Genomic DNA, 17,741 nt, shown 5'->3' with positions numbered 1-17,741 from the left:
TTTAGCTTTCATTATTCTTTGGAAGAATTTTGCATAAGCTTGGATTCCTCTATTAGGTAGAATTTGCCAGTAAAAACTCTGGGTCAAGGAGGGGACAGTGGTTTGTGTGTGCACAAGTGCAGCTTAACTACTCATTTACTCTCTTTAATGCTATAATTATAGGTCTATTTAGGTTGTTGATTTCTCTATTCTATATCGTATTCTACAGTTGTCAATTTCTTCTGTATCCTCCTACTTAATCTCCAGTTGGTTGCAGTATTTTCTTTTAATGAGACACACTTAAAATAGATGAATTCAACTGAATGGTTTAATAAAGTCAAAACTCCCTGAAGAGATCTAGAGACCAAACTTAAGGCACATATTCATATCTTTATGATGTTGTTAAAAGTTAAGATTCTGCTTAAAAAAAAAAAACTACTCTGTACCCTCATTGTTTGTGAGCCATCCCCCTCCTCTAAAAGATTTGGTACACAGTCATCCCTCAATATCTGTGGAGGATTGATTCCAGGACTCCCTGATCCCCAAATCAGCAGATACCCAGGTCTCTTATACAAGGTGGCATAGTATTTGCATATAACCTATGCATATACTCCTGTATAGTTTAAATCATCTCTAGATTACGTATAATACTGAATACAGTGTAAATGCTATGTAAATAGTTGCCAGTACCTGCCAAATTCAAGATTTGCTTTTTGGAACTTTCTAGAATTAAAAATTTTTTATCCATCCATGATTGGTTGAATGCATGGATGTGGAGGACCAACAGTGTTTAATTCAGGTTGCTGTTAAAGAATGAAACAAAAATTCCATCAGTAAATACCTGGTATTATTTTCCACACAAATGTCAGCTAGTCGGTCCCCTTTTGCAACCCTAATGTTGATTATTAGTTTTTTTTCCCTCTTTTTTTCATGAGCAGTATTGCCAGAATTTGAATTTGTCAGTTTTATTAGTCTTTCAAATAACTAATTTATGTCTTTGTTGACCATTTATATGTACTAATAGTAGTATTGTTTCCTCTATTATATCTTTTTTGATCATATTCTGTTTATCCTGGACTCTATGCAGATTAATTTTCAACCTTCTCTCCAAGTACTGCTTTGGCTACATTTACAAGTCTGGATATGTGTTATTTTCATTAACATTCATTTTTAAGTAATTTCTATTTTTAATTATTGTTTATTCTTTGGCTTATGTGTTATTTGAAAGTTTATTTTTAACGTTTCTGAAAATAGGCACTTTTACCCTTTCATTTTTACTGCTGTGTTGATTGAATTATGGTCAGAGAATTTAGTCTGTATGGCACATTTTTTGAAATTTGTAAGGTTTGCTTAATGGCCTGGCTTATGATTAGTTTTAATAATTGTTCCATATTGAGAAGAATGTGTATTCTCTAATTGTTGATTATGTCTTTCAAATGATAGTCGCATTTTTGTCAGCTTGATCTGTTAATAACTTAGAAACAAATTATTTTATTATTCTGATGGATTTATCAAGTTATCCTGTGGATATATGTCTGTTTTTGCTTTATGTATTTTGAGTCTATTTTGATGCATTCAGTTTTGGAGTTTTTCTAGATTCCTTTATTTTCTGTTTGTTTTTCATTGTTTGCCTCTTAAGGATTTCTGTGTTTTTTTTTTTTCATGTACTTTCTATGTTTTCAAGTATATTTATTATATTTTATCTATCCAGCGTTTGTAATTTTCTTTTGTTTTGTGTTGGAAATAAGGAAGATATTTCCTAAAATTCCATGTTTCCCACTGCATAGTCAAAGTCTTGCTATCTCTAAAGCAAGTTCCAAAACTTTCTCTTCTTTTCTTCTTTGAAAGTTATCATTGCCCTTTGTTGTTGATTTCAGTGAACAGTTAAGCTTAATAATCAAAGTGTGCAATGTTGAGATAGAACAAGTCTGGCACCAATTGTTAAGTGTTCATTAGTTCCTTTTAGATAGTATCTATTGTCATGTAATGAAAATGTTTTTAATTAGGAAAAACTCAGACATTATATCACATATACCATAGTAATATATAATCACTATATTATGTAATATGTTCATGTTTATGTAATACAATATGTAATGCATTATATATTTTTTTAATTTTAGTTACCTCTTTTTACCATTTTCCTTTTTTTGCATAAATCCACCCATTTCCATTCTCTAGCCCTGACTTTTAATTACTCTTTTGTTCCTGTAGATACAAGGTTATTTTCTGCTTGACTATGAGGTCTCCTGGTATTACCCATTGAAACTATTATTTGGGTAATCGTCTCAGTTTCCACTCTAGTTGCATTCTTCCTTCTGTTTCCTCTTTATTTCCTTTTAGCCAGTTCTTAATAAGCTTTTCCTACAGATGGTTTTTCCTCCTTCCTCTTCTGTGTATTACTACATTCTGAATTCTCCATTTCATTTTTCTTATCTCTGGCAAGTTTCCTAAGAAAACTTACCTTATTTTTCTGCTGTATCCTTTTTCAGAATGCATGGGTTCTATTTATCTTATGTCTTTTAGTATACGGTACACCTTACCACATGATAGCCTTCAAAAGTTACAACTGAAAAAGCTAACTGAACCTATGATGCTAGTGAAAATGGAGTCAGTCCACTACTATGCTAACTTTCTGTTTTAATATGCTTGGGCTAATATAACAAAATGCCACAGACTGGGTGGCATAAGCAACAGAAATTTATTTCACACAGTGCTGGAGGCTGGAAAGTCCAAGACCAAGGTCCTGGCTGACTCATGTTCTGGTCAGAGCTCTTTTCCTGACTTGTAGATAGTTACCTTCTTGCTATGTCCTAACATGGCAGAGAGAGAGAGTGAGAGTGCTCTCTGGTGTCCCTTTTTATGAGGACGCTAATCCTAAAGGATCCAGACCCCACCCTTATGACCTCATTTAATATTAATTACTTCCTTATAGGCCGTTTCTCCAGATATAGTCACATTAGATGTTAGGGCATCATCATGTGACTTTGGGGTGATCTCAGTTCAGCCCAACAGCACTTTTCCACCAATTGCAGCTAAAAATTCTGGACTGAATTTTTAAAAAGCAGCTACTTGTATACTTTGGAAAGTAAACAATAGCAGCCAGGTTGGGGAGAGATACTAAAATTTGAAGAAAAACCATCATTAGAGTGAGTGTCCTGTGTATTTTTTTTTCTTCGATATCCTCAGCCTTAACCTGACAAATTGGATGAAATAGAGCAGTTTCTTCAAAGACAAATCCTAACAAAACTTATGAAGAAATAGATAATCTGACTAGTCCTGTATCTGTGAAAGAGGTTAAGCAGTCAGAAACCTTTCAACAGGTGTAACTCCAGGCCTACATGGTTTCACTGTTGATTGTGACCAACTGCTTAATAAGGAAATAATAATAATAATCCCACTCAATCTTTACCAGACTATAGGAGAGGAGAGAATACTTCCCAAGTCACTTTATGAGGTCAGCATTAGCCTGATTCAAAACTAGACAAAGTACTACAAGAAAAGGAAAACTATATGCCCATGCCCCTCATGGACATAGGTACTGGAATCCTCTATAAAATATTAACAAGTCAAGTCCTGGGATGCAAGGATTTTCAGTATTTGAAAATCAATTCATGTATTTCATTTTATTTAGACTAAAAGCTAAAAATCACAGAATCATCTCAATAGGTGTGTGAAAAATCATTTGACAAGATTTAACTTTAATTCATGATAAAACATTTCTGCACACTAGGTGTTAGAAGAGAACTTCCTTAAAGAGTCTTAGTGCATTTGGATTACTCCAATAGAATACCATAGACTGGGTGGCTTAGAAACAAGAAAAATTTGCTTCTCACAGTTCTGGGTACTGGGGAATCCAAGATCAAGGCACTGGCCTGGTGAGGGCCCACTTTTTAAGTTCATAGACTGCCATCTCTTCACTGTTTTTCACTGTCTTCACATGGTGGAAGGAGTGAGGGATTTTTCTTGGTCTCTTTTATAAGGGCCCAAATCCCAGTCCTGAGAGCTTGTGATGTGGTAACCTCTCTAAGACCCCACTTGTAAATGCAGTCACTTTAGGGATTAGGTTTCAGTATTGGGGGGGACACAAACATTCAGTCTGTAGCAGGCATCCACAGAGGTCTACAGCAGGGTTTCTCAACCTTGGTACAATTGACGTTTTGGATAAGATAATTCCTCTAAAACTCAACATTGTTAAGATGTCAGTTCTCTCTGTATTGATCTATGGGTTCAGTAGATTCTCAAAGTCTTAGCAGGCTTTTCTGTAGATATCAAGCTGATTCTATACATGGCTAGAACAAGTAACTAGAATAGGCAAAACAATTTCATAAAGGAAGAACAAAGTTGGACACTCACGACTTATTGTCAAGATACAGTGATTAAAAGAGTATGTTATTGGTGAAAGTTTATATAGAGAGAGCAGTGGAATGGAATAGAGTCCATAAATAGATGAACACAAATACGCTTGATTCGTTTTTGACAAAGATGAAAAGGCAATTCATTGGTAAAATGATAATCTTTTCAACAAACAATAGTGAAGCAGTGGGAGGATTATCATATGGCAAAAAAAGTGAACTTTGACTCATACCTCACACCACATACAAAAATTAATTCAAAGTGGATCATAGACTAAATGTAAAATGTGAAAGTATAAAAATCTTAAAAGTATGTATAGAACATCTTTGTTATGTTCAATTAGGGAAACCGATTTCAGATATAACAGTAGAAGCATAATCTATAAATACAAAAAAATGATGTTTAGACCTCATCAAAATTGAAAACTTTTGTTCTCCAGAAGACACCATTAAGAGACTATCTCCAGAAGACACCATTAAGAGACTATGACAAAGGATAGGCTGGGAGAAAATAGTTGCAAATCACATATTTGACAAAGGGCTTATATCCAAGTATATAAAAGTAAAGCCAAGAACTATAAAATAGTGATATTATGAAAACAACCAACCCATTTTAAAAATGGGCAAAAGATTTGAACAGACACTTCACCAGTGAACATATACAAATGGCAAGGAATTATGAAATGATGCTCAATCAGTAGTCATTTGGGAAATGCAGTTAAAACCACAGTCAGGCACTGCTACACCTGTACTGAGTTCTAGTGGGCCAGTGGGGAAATTGGAACTCTCCTGTGTTACTGGTGGGAATGCAGAATGGTTTCCCAGTATCTCACCTCTTTACTCAAGAGAAATGGAAACTTAGGTTTCCACAAAGACCTGTTTATAGCAGCTTTCTTCGTAATCACTAAACACTGGAAACAACCAAAAATCCTTCATGTGATGAATAGATCAACCAACTGTTATATATCCATGCAGTGGACGAACTCAGCAACAAAAAGGAAAAGTCCTGTTTCTGTGCACAACAAACTGTTTGAATATCAAATGCTAAGTGAGAGAAGTGAGACTCTAAAGGTTGGAGACTGTATGATGATTCCATTTATATGACTGTCTAGAAAAAGCCAAACTGTAGTGTCAGAAAAGAGGATCAGCGGTTATCAGGGTTTGAGGTTGGGGGCATCACTTATATCGTGTCAGCATGAAGGAGTATTCTGAGTGGTGGAACTGTTATGTGTCTTATGGTCATAGTTACATGACTCCTTGTCAGTTAAAAAAAAAATCACAGAACTATATACCAACAGTACATTTACTGTAAGTTAAAAATATATTTGTAACTCCTCTAAATTCTGTTGCTTCCCATTAAAACATTTTATAATGGGAAGGATCCCACTGTTTCATTATAAAACTTGAAATTCCCACTCCTTGATCCTCAGTTACTTTAAGAAGTTGGGTAGTTTTTCATAGAGCACAGTAGAAAGAAACGCCAAGGAAGGTTCCTTTACCATCGCTCCACATTTTTCTTGGCCAAATGTAACTCTTACTTTTCCTCTGCTTTTGAAATGAGTCATAGTGTGAGTTTGTTATTCTTTTTCTGGAGTAAATACCTTAAATTTGACATTGCACATGTGCCTTCCTGTTTTTTCTTTTTTACCTTCCCCTTCTAATCTTTTCCACATATACACACACTAATCTCTTAATCCTATTCATTCTCTAATTTGCAGTCCCTCTAGGCTCTGTGCTAGGGTGTGGAATACAAAGATTAATAAGGTATACTTTCACACAAAACTCAGTTTTGGAGGACAAAGGAGGATACATTAGTAAGTAGTGACATACACTAGTGTCATTGAGTCATAATAGAAGTACTAATGAGCATGATGTAGTGTGAAAGAGTGAGTAATCCATTCTCCTTGATGGGTCAGGGAAGGCTTCACACTGGAAAGAGGCATTAAAAGTGTCTCAAATAAAAATTTAAAATTTCAATTTTCAAAATGCCATATGTGACTTTGATTATAGGAGTGTGTAGTAGACCAGACAGTTAAAGAAATGTGAAATTTAGCAGTAAAGGAGTCAGAAGCAATCTTGTAACTTCAGCTAGGTGGTGTGGGGATGGGATACAGTTGTGAATTTTGTAAAGGTTATATGGAAAATAATTTGATTAAAATGAAAAAGCTTCTGAGTATCTTACATGACTAAAGCCTACCAATTAGTAATACACTACTAATTAAGGGGAAAAAATGACCAATTATAATGAGATAGTATGTCAAATTTTCTGTAAGTTAATCTGCTAATTATACTTCTTGACATTGGGATTGCTGACTCATATTCAATTTAAGATTTTGCCTTGATTCTGAACATTGTTTTCCAGTTATACTTACGTATGGAGAATCCTTTTTTGTTTTTAAATTGCTGTGCTCTAGCTTCATCAGTCTTTTCCTTTTTCTTGACTGTATGGGATACATTGCTGTCATAGTGCACCATCCCATGGGTTGTTCCCTCTGTATGGAAAACACTTCTAGATGTCTGAATGCTTAACTCTTCCATCTGTTTCAAACTGCTCATTGAGGCCCAAACCCTCCCAGCCTACTTTAAATTAGAACTCACCTCTCTCCTCCTTTTCACCCGAAGCACTCCTAACCTCTTTTCCCTGTGCTGCTTTTTAGGTCTTAACTTCTAACATGTTACGTGATTTGCTTATTGTGGTTACTGGTTATTGTCTTCCTTTACCTCTTCTAAAATATAAGCTTCGTTAGGATGAAGCTCTTTGTCTGTTTTGTTCATTGATGTATCCCAAATTTCTAGAACAGTGTGTGGGATGTGGTAGTGAATATTTGTTTGAAAGTAGAACTCTGAGAAATTCCCATTTCTTAATCCCTAGAGTAATAATCTTGGGGTTTGTTTGTTTGTTTGCTTTTCTGTGTTTTTTTTTTTTAATAGAATCTGGATTCAGACTCTTAAGATGAGGTAGAACGCCTGTGACTTGACATTTTAGAATTTCTCCAATCCAGTTGAACTGTTATGATACCTAAGCATTGTTCAGGAACCCTGGCTTGGACCTCAAAGCTCTTCCTGATTTAAACGATAAATAGTTACCTCCCCATGAGGCCACCTTTTGAAGTGCAATGTAAACACTGATAGAAACAATGGGTAAAGATAAACCTATCCATTTGGCTTTTGAATTTTCTTTGTTTGTTTTTGAAGGTTTTCCAACTTTTGATTCTTGGTTTGCACATAAAATGAGACTTGAATTGTTTCTGTAGTAACATATGAACACAACTCACCCAATAAAACCCACCTACTCAGGCCAAAAAACATGATATAATAGATAAGAAAGTGGCTCAGAAGGTTACCAAAGTTTGGCTTTTAGACAATGGACAAGGCCACTCCGAGAAACACCCTTTTAAGTTATGTACTTAGAAATTTAGGAAAGCTTCAGCAGATTTTATATCTCAGAAAAATCATAATATTCAAAAAATTCTTGAAGCATCCAGGGTTATATGTGGCATGGTAAATTTGGTTCAGCATCTTAAATTGTGTAGAAAATAAAATGAACCTCTGTATAATGTAGTAAATGTAAGATTCAGTGGTAAAGAAGCAACTATGTAGATTCTAAAAACAGAAAACTTCAGTCTCTAAAGCCAGTATGATGAGAAAGGCAACTGGAAAAATTTAAGTATCACTCAAATTTCCATATTCTTCATGTATCTTTTTTGATTAAAGTCATATTCCTGTATTTTATTCAATGTTAAGCTTACAGCCCTTATCATTTCTTACTTTTCTGATGCCTTTTGAAAAGCCTCTTTCTTCATTTTAAGATTTTATCCCATACTGGCCACGTAGACTACTTGACTTCGTTTGCATTTCTGTTACTGATCTACTATGTTTTTTTAAAAAGGAAGGAAGGAAAAAATAAAATAATAAAGCTCTAGCATGATTTCTTAATTTAACCCCTTACTGTATATGTACTTTCATCTTCTTGAGCTACCAATCATTTTTTGCCTTTTCTTTTACCCCTCTCCTTGTAAAAATGACAAGAGGTTCACATATGAAGTTGTAGGAAGCATTAATAAAAACTTCCAGAAGTTCCAGATATAATTGCAACTGGCAGCCTTGTATATCTACCATGTATAGTGTGTGTAGATGTGCATATTAATATATGTGTATATTTATATTTTCTTTGTTATGGTCTGTATTTTGCCCTAACTGTAATATTCAATTTCATTTTGTTTTTTAGCATTTTAAAACTTGAAATTAAATTCATATAACATAAAGTTCACTATTTTAACCATTTTAAACTGTACAATTTATTGGGTGTTGGTATATTCACAATGTTGTGCAGCATTACTACTGTCAGTTCCAGAGCATTTTCATTTACTTTCTTAAAAGAAACTGTATGTCCACTAAGCAGTCACTTCCTTTTCTCTCCTCCCCACCCCCCATTTCCTGGAAACGACGAATATACTTTTGGTCCTTATGGATTTACTTATTCTGGACATTTCATGTAAATGAAATCATAAAATATATGGTCTTGATGTTTGGCTTCTTTCGCTTAGAATAATGTTTTCAAGGCTCCTCCATGTTGTAGTCTGTATCAGTACTTCATTCATTTTTATGGCTGAATAATATTCCATTATATGGATATAACACATTTTGTGTATCTGTTAATCATTTAATGGGCATCTATATTGTTTCCACTTTTTTCTCTTGTATATAATGCTGCTGTGAACATTCATGTACAAGTTTTTGTTTGAGCATATGTTTTCTATTCCTTTGTGTATATTTCCATGTCATTTTTAAACAGATGAATAATATTCCATTGTATGAATGAAGCACAATTAATTTGCTGTTTATTTTTTACCAGAGTTTCCCTTTCATAAACGTGCTATTATATATCACAGAAAATTTATTTTTATATAGTTTTCTAATTTCTTTAAAATTATTTTCTGCTAAAAATAATAGCTAATAAGTTCTTAGAATTGTAATTACTTGAATTAAAGGGTATGTACATTATTATGTATGTACTATGTTATGTTTAATATGTTGTTGCTCTATTAGAAAAGTTGTACCAACAATAATGTATGTGGTTATTTTCCTCATATTCTCATTGTACTATTATTAATATTAAAAAATTTTAATTTGATAAGGGAAAATATAATCTATTTTGATTTTCTGTTAATATGAAATTTATAAAACATTTTGTTATTTTAATGTGTTTTTATTTGCAAATGAGATTGAATGTATGTTCACATTTATAAATCTTTTTTTCCTTATTTCCTGATTATGACCTTTGCCTGTTTCTTTAGTGGGGTGAATTTTTTTAACTAGCCTAGAATAGAAAAGAAGTAATTATTTGCATCACAGTTACATTATTTACATCACAGTTATTTACATCCACAAATACTGGAACTAGTCTTAAATAGCCCATTTTGATCAATGACCTCTTTTCTCCCTTGATATTGGTCTTCTTACATGAATACTAGTTTATTATTTCTTTTTATTCTTACTTTTCGTTTGAGAGTTTTTGTTTCAAAACATCTGCAATATTTTTCTTGTCTTAGTTTTATAATATTTTATATAATTTTGAATGTCTAAAATTCTTAAACATACAGTCCCACATACTTGGTTGGTTGTTTCTGTTTGAACCTATGTGATTGTCATAGTACTCTTAATTACTATGTTTGCTGTAGGCACTTTTACGTGCAGAGCAAGAAATATGCCTCAAGTATTTGTACTTATTAGGAGATATAGACAGAATAGTCTTTATATTTTATAACCAGACCAGAATTTTCAAGGAGTCATTTTAACTTCCAAATATTTTCTTATTCATAGAGGGAGAGATTTATTAATGGTTTTAAAGTTTGTTATCCTTGGAGACTTTTTCAAGTTTATTTTACATGAACTTCATTTTCAAAACCCCTTCAAATTAAAGGATTCCACATTTAGGTTTGGCTTCTGAGAGGGAGTACCACATAGAAGAAAGTATTATGAGAAGACTTATTTTATTGATAAAATTGCCTAGGATACTTTTAATGTTTTTTTTTTAATATATGAGAGAGTTAAAAATTTTTATGATTCTACCGGCTAATCCAAATTCTTGGATTTGCCAGGAACTGATGGCCTCTGATGGTAGTTCATGTTTATGTTTGTTTTTCTGTGTTTGTAGTCCTTTGAGCTTCTGCTAGAAGAATAATGGGACATTTCCAGTTTTACCGAATGATTTTTGCAAATTAGCAGAGAGCAGCTTACTGTACTTGTAATGATCAAATTGTATTTTATTTACTTTCAGTAATGGAAAGTTGTTTTCTAGTTAAATATTTTTGTTGCATAATTTCAGCAACAGTTTGATCACTTTAATGCTCAAATATTGCTCATTGAAAGGAAGTAAATGTTTCTCATTTTCTAGAACAGGGAAATGATTGTACAATTTAATGGACTTTTGTTCATTTTGGAGAGTATCATAATTTCAGTTCCTACGTTTTTCTGATTTTCTAATTTCAATGAGTTGCTCACTCATATAATCTAATATTTTTATTTTATTAAAATTCTACAGTTCTTTAAAGTCACTATGACTTTTCAAATGTAAAATATTTGCAAGTTTTTGGTTCTCAGTTTTTTAAAAAAATTGTTGAATCAATAAACCACGTACTTTTGTTTCTAATATATCTACCATCTACCTATAAATGTCATTTTAAAGCAAACTTTAAAACTTTAAGATGTTATATATAATATTACACTTCAATTTTAGAAGCATTAAGAAATGAAAAATGGCCACGTAGTAAAGAAGATAATATTGTTTCATTGTTAGCTGAATTAACAGTGCATATTGCAGTTGTAAATATTGCTTCACTGAATGTTTTTTCTCTTACATGTAAATACATGGATGAAGATTCAGAATTTCAAACAATAAAAACTTTTATTATCAAGGACAGAATAGAGTATATTCTATCTGGTATTGCCAGTTTAAAAAGAAAACTTGTGAAAATCCTGACTTACTATCTGATAATTTATAACCAGTTTTGTTATTTGCCTTATAAATGGCAATCAGTTTACAGATCGATCCATCTCAGGATCTTGTCTGAAATCTGTCTTGGATCATGTACAAAGTTGTTCACTTGTAGCTTTATTGCAAAAGTACGTATAGACACAGAAAAGAAAGAGTGAAAATTAGACTAAATACAGCAAAGGCAAAAAATTCACCTTCTACGTAGCTGTTAACTTTTATCAAATTTTATCAGTGATGATAATGTAACTCAGACATCAAAGAAATCAGAATAAACAGAAAGCTGAAGTTGGAACAAGGGCTAACATGAAAACTGGAGGACTACATATCATATTTATGGATTAGAATTATATTCAGTCTTATCACCAAGGCCAATTCATTTGTTTAAAGAAGTGGTCAGTAATCTTTTCTGTATGAGGGCCAATTTCCACATTAATAGAAAGATTATAAAGTTGTATTTATTTTCAGTTACTTGTTTTTGAAAATTACATACTTTTGGGTCAGAAAATACTGTATCTTCAGTATGATTAAGCATTCTTTTATTGCATATCCATCTCTGAGTAGATCCTTCTTTTGGCTGAAATTTTAGAAACTAAATAACACCTAACATACTAGTGTATAACTATAATCGTACATTTGAATGAATTTTGTTTATGAGCAAAACACTTTATTTGGTCTTGTCTCAACTGTATTGTCTTAACATTATATACTCTAAATATATAAATAGATTTTATGTACTTTGTGTATAAATATATCTATATCTTATATGTGATATTGCATGTATTTTATGTTATAAATATATTTAAATAAAATATATAATTAAATATTTAATATCATATATTTTAAAACAAAAGGCTTTATTTCCATTGCAAATGAGAACATTCTACTACTAACAAGCACTCCTTGGGCCACTTTGAAATAATATAAACTTTGTTATTCACTTATATGTATATTTTCGACAGAAACTAAGCTAAGGATTTAAATTTTATATGAAAAATATTCTCCTCAGTCACACTGCATGTTTACTGCCCCATTATTTTTCCTGTTCCTGAGGCTGTCAGTGAGAACTCATTACCAGCCAGGAAAACCAACTGACTGATTCCTTTCCATCTGTTGGATCTTGCCTGTAGCCAAAAGAGGAGATCAGCAGGGAGCAGAGAGAGGTGCTGGTGTCTGGGCAGGTTCTCTCCGGGCCTCTCCTTGCCCATCTACCAAGTGAGACTGGTGTTGAAATTTGACTATAGATAGTTTGGAATCTGGTGGATTGTCATTTGGTCTGGATGCTTCTGGTTACTTATAACTGACCTAAAGTGAGATATTAAATTATGGTGAAAGCAATTAATTCCTACAAATAAGTAAAAATGTTGTATTTTTAAAAATTTTCACATAGTGTTTAACAGCCAGGATCAATGTCATATGCATAACCAGGGCATAAAGGCTAACATATTAACAACTTAAACCTAAACTATAAATTGAGTTTTATAGTAGATTCAGTAATTATTTCCCATTTTGTACCAGGGGTTGATTAAGCTATGACATAAATCTGGACATGATATATCTTATTTGATACATTTTTTGAAATAAAATTACTCTAAGTACAACTTTCCTGGAAATTGTTTTTACTTTGGTAACTTTTTGATTATCTAAATGACTACAAATAAGTTATATAACTATTTTCAAGGCAGAGCTAGTAAATGTGGTTTAAACATTAAAAATTGGTATTCTTAATATTTGCAGTGAAAAGTATTGTGTTCTGATTTACATGTAATGCTGAGAGGTTTTCATTTTGTTTGTTCTAGTTGTAGAAAGAGCATTATGTTCTAATATGGGCTTCAGCTTGAATGTCTTTTGGTTATAGATTCTTTTGGATAATGTATTTCCAAATTTAATATTTGTTTAACATGACACAAATGGAGGTAGGAGGATAGAGAGTGAATAATAGAGATAAAGAAGTGGCCAGTAGCACAACTGTATATATCTCCTTTCTTTCATTTTTCATACATTACTGACTTACTGACTGGCTAGTTTTTGTTTAGTTTCCTAAAAGGTCTAAATATTTGGAAAGGTGTGGGACCATGTCCTATTGGAGATTTCAGTGTTTGCTTATGAAAGAAGAAAATTTTGGGGGAATATGACTTCAGAAATTTGGCTTGGGAGTCTTCCTGTATAATTATAATAGGAATTTCTAAACAACGTAGGCAAGAATTTATAGTACTTTTCCAGCTAGTGATTGTTAAACAATAATTGGAATCTGTAGAAAAAACAGTATTTTGCATAAAGTAGGCATTTAGTCAACATTAGTTAAACTAAAGAACATTTTGCTAGATATTTAAGTGCTGTTCTCATAATTCAGAAAAAAATATACAAGCTTTCTTAGACCAAAAAAAGAGAGAACTGCTCTTCAAAATGAATATAAATTTTAGCAAAGTTAACAGTGAAATGTATATTTATTTTTAAAGTTAAAAACTTTCTGAGCCATGTAGTTCAATAAATGAGTAATTTTCCTAACCAATCTTACAAATTCTGAGGTGCAAAGCTAGCAAATTCAGTCAGGCTTTTTGTTCATTTTGCATTATTTCAGTATTGATTTTTTATATTTAGATAAGAATGATGGGGGTGAAAGTAAACAGGGAACAACTGCTTCTCACTTATGTCTATGACTTACAGACACCCTAGCCTCTCCAACAGAATAGGCTACAAGGGACCAGCTTGATTTACGTGCGGAGTACAGCTCATATTCATCTGAATCAAGTTCATTTTACTTATTAGGTAAAAGTGGTTACTGCGTCAAGATGATGTGTATCCATCTTATTTGGGCTATTCAGTTTGCTATTGTAAACTTGATGTCAGGTTTCTTAAATCTCTGTGTGTTGTTGTTGTTGTTTATTTCTTTAAAGAGATTTCCCAAAGTTGCAGATGGCTGGCTCATCTCCAAATACCTCTTCAAGGTACTCTATGCTGGTGCTGCCTCCCGCCACTGAGCTGCACGGGAGCATGGAATTGACTTACTGGGGAGGGCTGTATCAGTTAAGTGATCTTTTTTAGTACGTTGCATGGGTTTTGCAAAGCTTTCTGCTTTGTTTTTGTTAATCCAGAGGGCACAACTATGCTTATGCTAATTTTTAAATTAAAAGTTTTTTGTAAACCCACACAATATAATAATCAATTTAGTTTCCTTCTCCTATGTGACCCCCTTCCATATTTCTAGTAAGTTTGATAGTTTAAGCACAATTTTATTAATCAAGCATATCTGTGTTATTTATATTTTATTATAACTGTTAATAATATAAGATTTATTGGTTGTTTTCTCAATTTTGTAAGTGCTTTGTAGTAATATTTTTCTTACATGCAAACTGGGTCTCAAGATAGCTGTGTGAATTGGCCAAAGTCATTTGGCAAAACATACATGGGAGCTGTCAACAGTAACTGTGTGACCATTCTTAAACCACTGATAGGAATATATTGCTTAGCATGTCTTTATTCAAAACTATTTATTGAGTTCCTACTGTATGCAAAACACTGTTAGACCTCTGTACTATTGACCTGGCCTTTTATTATATTTTTCACTTAGAAAAGAAATAGTCATTTTTAAAGATCACTTACAAAAAGAAAGGATGGAAAATAAAAAACAAATGTCTTCTCATTTCCTCCATCCTGATTTGCACAAACAATAACTTTGAACAGTTTCTTTTGTTTTATGTTCCCTATGTATAACCTTAATCACTACTGAAACACATTATGCTTGATTTCTTCAGTGCTACACATTTACCTGTAGCTCTCTGTGTGGACTTCAGCCTTCAGTACTCCAATCCAGTCTACTAGTATTCTAAGCCTCATATTAAGAATGCTGGTGGAAGAACACAACAGAACCTTATACTCTACTTGGAAAGACAGTAAAATTATTGGGATAAAAAAGCCTATTGAGTCAAATTCAGTTTTCAGAGTTTTGGGTGAACCTGGTTATCTTTTTTTTTTTTTATTTCTTGGAAGGTTAAGAATTGGCTCATTTGTATGGTGTAGATACATACTTAAGATGTTTTTTTATAAATTCCTTATCAGTGAACAGGACATGAACTATCAGTAACAAAGGATAATAATTATGTTTTATAGATTATGACTGTAATTAGTTGGCTAAATGATTTACTTGAGGCATCCTGTAACATACAGAGCTACCAATATAAGTACAATTGAGTATCTTATCTAGACTCAGACTTCTTTAGATTCAGCTTGAAATGTAATTAAATTTATTATTTAAAGTGTTTAAATTTCTTTTCTTTTTTTAAGGACATTAACATGAGGTTTTATTTAGAAAATTGATCAAGGTCATAATTTCACTTTCAAAGCCAAGTGATCTAATAAATGTGAACTTCAACTATAGTAGTGCTTTCTTTAAAGGAAAAGATTCTGACCTTGCAGAAATGGTAATTTTCTCCATCTAGTAAAAAGACAGTCGAAAATGTTAAACTGATTTTCATAATTAGCAGTAAGAAATTTAGAATTGCTGCTACAGAATTTAATGTGAAAGGTTAAACATCTAAAAATTAATATATTGGAAACAGTAAATCTACAAATAACCAATTTCCTTTAAGTATGTGAAACTGCAGTGATATTACAGTGACTTACTAGTTTGATGGGTCTTTCTTTTATTGCTTATCTAGATGAATAGCAGCTCCAAGGTGATAGGGCTTTGATGTCGTCATCTAGGTGATAGATTATAACACTAACAGAACTTTAGCTTGTGATACTTGTCCTTCATTGGCTCTTTACATAGCTAAGCACTAATACCAGTGGTGGAGAAAGGAGGTCACTTAACAGATTCATTTGTATTTTATATTGTCAAAAGATGATATGTCATTAGCCACTACTAAATAGAGAACCACTTTGGAAATTTTAGTTCTTGTTTTTAGAAGTCTCATTCTGGCTGTAAAGATATAAGCAAAACACAACATAATGCATGATTTGAATAGGTGTCTAACTTAAATAACATAGAAGAGCAATTTTAGAGTAACATTGGACCTTACAGGTCACAGGCCATTTTTAGTGCTGAAATTGAGGCAATTTAGTGGGAAAGACATCACATAGCTGGTTAGTAGCAGATCACCTGTTAGTCTAGCAAACGTTCACCACTTACTTCTGTGCCTAAAATGAATTAGAGTTGGATTGATGGGTTGGGAATAAGTTTTGAAAAGCTTCTTTAACTTTGTCATTGGTAAAAAGTCGACTTCTAAGAACACATAATTGAAAGCATTTTATACACCTTTACTTGTCAGCAACTTCAAAAAGAGTTAGTGACAGCATGTTTCTTCTCTGGAATAAAATTTCTTCAAAATATAGGCTAGTCAATTTCTTGCTATGTGATTTGCTTTTGTGATTATTTTCAAAGGAAATGAGAATATCTTTGGAGTGATTATTCAATAATTAAAGGCATGATCCGCTTGTAGCTTTGTATTTTAATTTTCCTGTGGAACACTGGTTACAGACTAATTGCCCAAGTACATCTTTTACTAGCAGTTAATCTGTATTTAAGTAAAAGTGATGTTCAAGTAATAATATCTCAAATAACCAATTGAATAGATCTATTATTTTTAATTAAATTCAGTCCTTTTCATAGATGCAGAAATCATTTAATTATTTAAATAAAATCCCAGGATTCACAGACAATGCACTTGCGAGTTTGTTTGGAGGTTCTAACAAGTGAATCCACCTTCTCTTAATCAAAGCCGATCCTTCTGAACATGAAAAATTCAGTGTCTTGATTTAAGCACTTCACTTTGGAAGTGATGTACATAGAAGGGGAAGGAGGGCTGGATCCAGGCAGCCATCCTCATATCTTGTTTGTTGAGTAGATAGAAGTGTTGTGAAGACACTACTGGTATATTTAAGGCTCTGTAAGTCATGGAATATGTCATTCTGTTAATTGTTTATTTTCTCGGTTTGTAATCTAGGAAATCTTGTCATTAACTTTTGGGTAGCATATCCCACACATAGCAGGAGTCCTAAGGATGTAGCGCCCATTCCTTTCCTATTTAACCTAAGCCTACATTTTTAGTTTTTCTGTATCTTTGTTTCCTCTCTTGCAAAGTGGGACTTTGTTGTGTTCTTTCGGTTTCCTATAGCTCTGACTTAAAACTTCTCATAAATTATTTTCCTCAGCCGTGTCAAACTCATGAGAAGGTTTAAAATAAAGCTACCAGAGAAACCTTGTGATTCTCCCTTTGAGACACTGGCAGTGGCTGATACTCCATTTCCAGAGAGAAGGGCTGCAGCTATCCTCCATTTTTAAATTACAGAATGATCCCAATTAATAGAAGCCAAGGAAAATGAGTCACAGCTAGATTTTAGGGAAATAAATGTAGAATCATTGATGTGGGGAAAGGTTGGATTAGGGAGTAAATTTTAAAAACCTTTCTAGG

At 32.8% G+C, this 17,741-nt stretch overlaps 1 protein-coding gene across 8 annotated transcripts in view; it reads left to right on the top strand.

The window, feature by feature from the left end:
• Positions 1 to 17,741, top strand: part of RUNDC3B (RUN domain containing 3B) — a 120,201-nt gene that overhangs the window by 24,265 nt on the left and 78,195 nt on the right. For 5 of the 8 annotated variants that reach the window (XR_012074533.1, XR_012074532.1, XM_072965072.1 and 2 more), the window contains exon 3: positions 14,226 to 14,276. The exons of the other annotated variants lie outside the window; for them this stretch is intronic. Coding sequence is in view for 2 of the 5 variants with exons in the window: in XM_072965072.1 (XP_072821173.1) it covers positions 14,226 to 14,276 (51 nt within the window). In the remaining 3 variants the exon portion in view is untranslated. The remainder of the gene's footprint in view (positions 1 to 14,225; positions 14,277 to 17,741) is intronic. 8 annotated transcript variants of the gene reach the window in all.

Source organism: Vicugna pacos, chromosome 7 (genome assembly GCF_048564905.1).
Source record: "Vicugna pacos chromosome 7, VicPac4, whole genome shotgun sequence".
Lineage (NCBI taxonomy): Eukaryota > Metazoa > Chordata > Mammalia > Artiodactyla > Camelidae > Vicugna > Vicugna pacos.
Note: the sequence above shows the minus strand (reverse complement) of the source record. Positions and strands in the feature narration are given on the sequence as shown.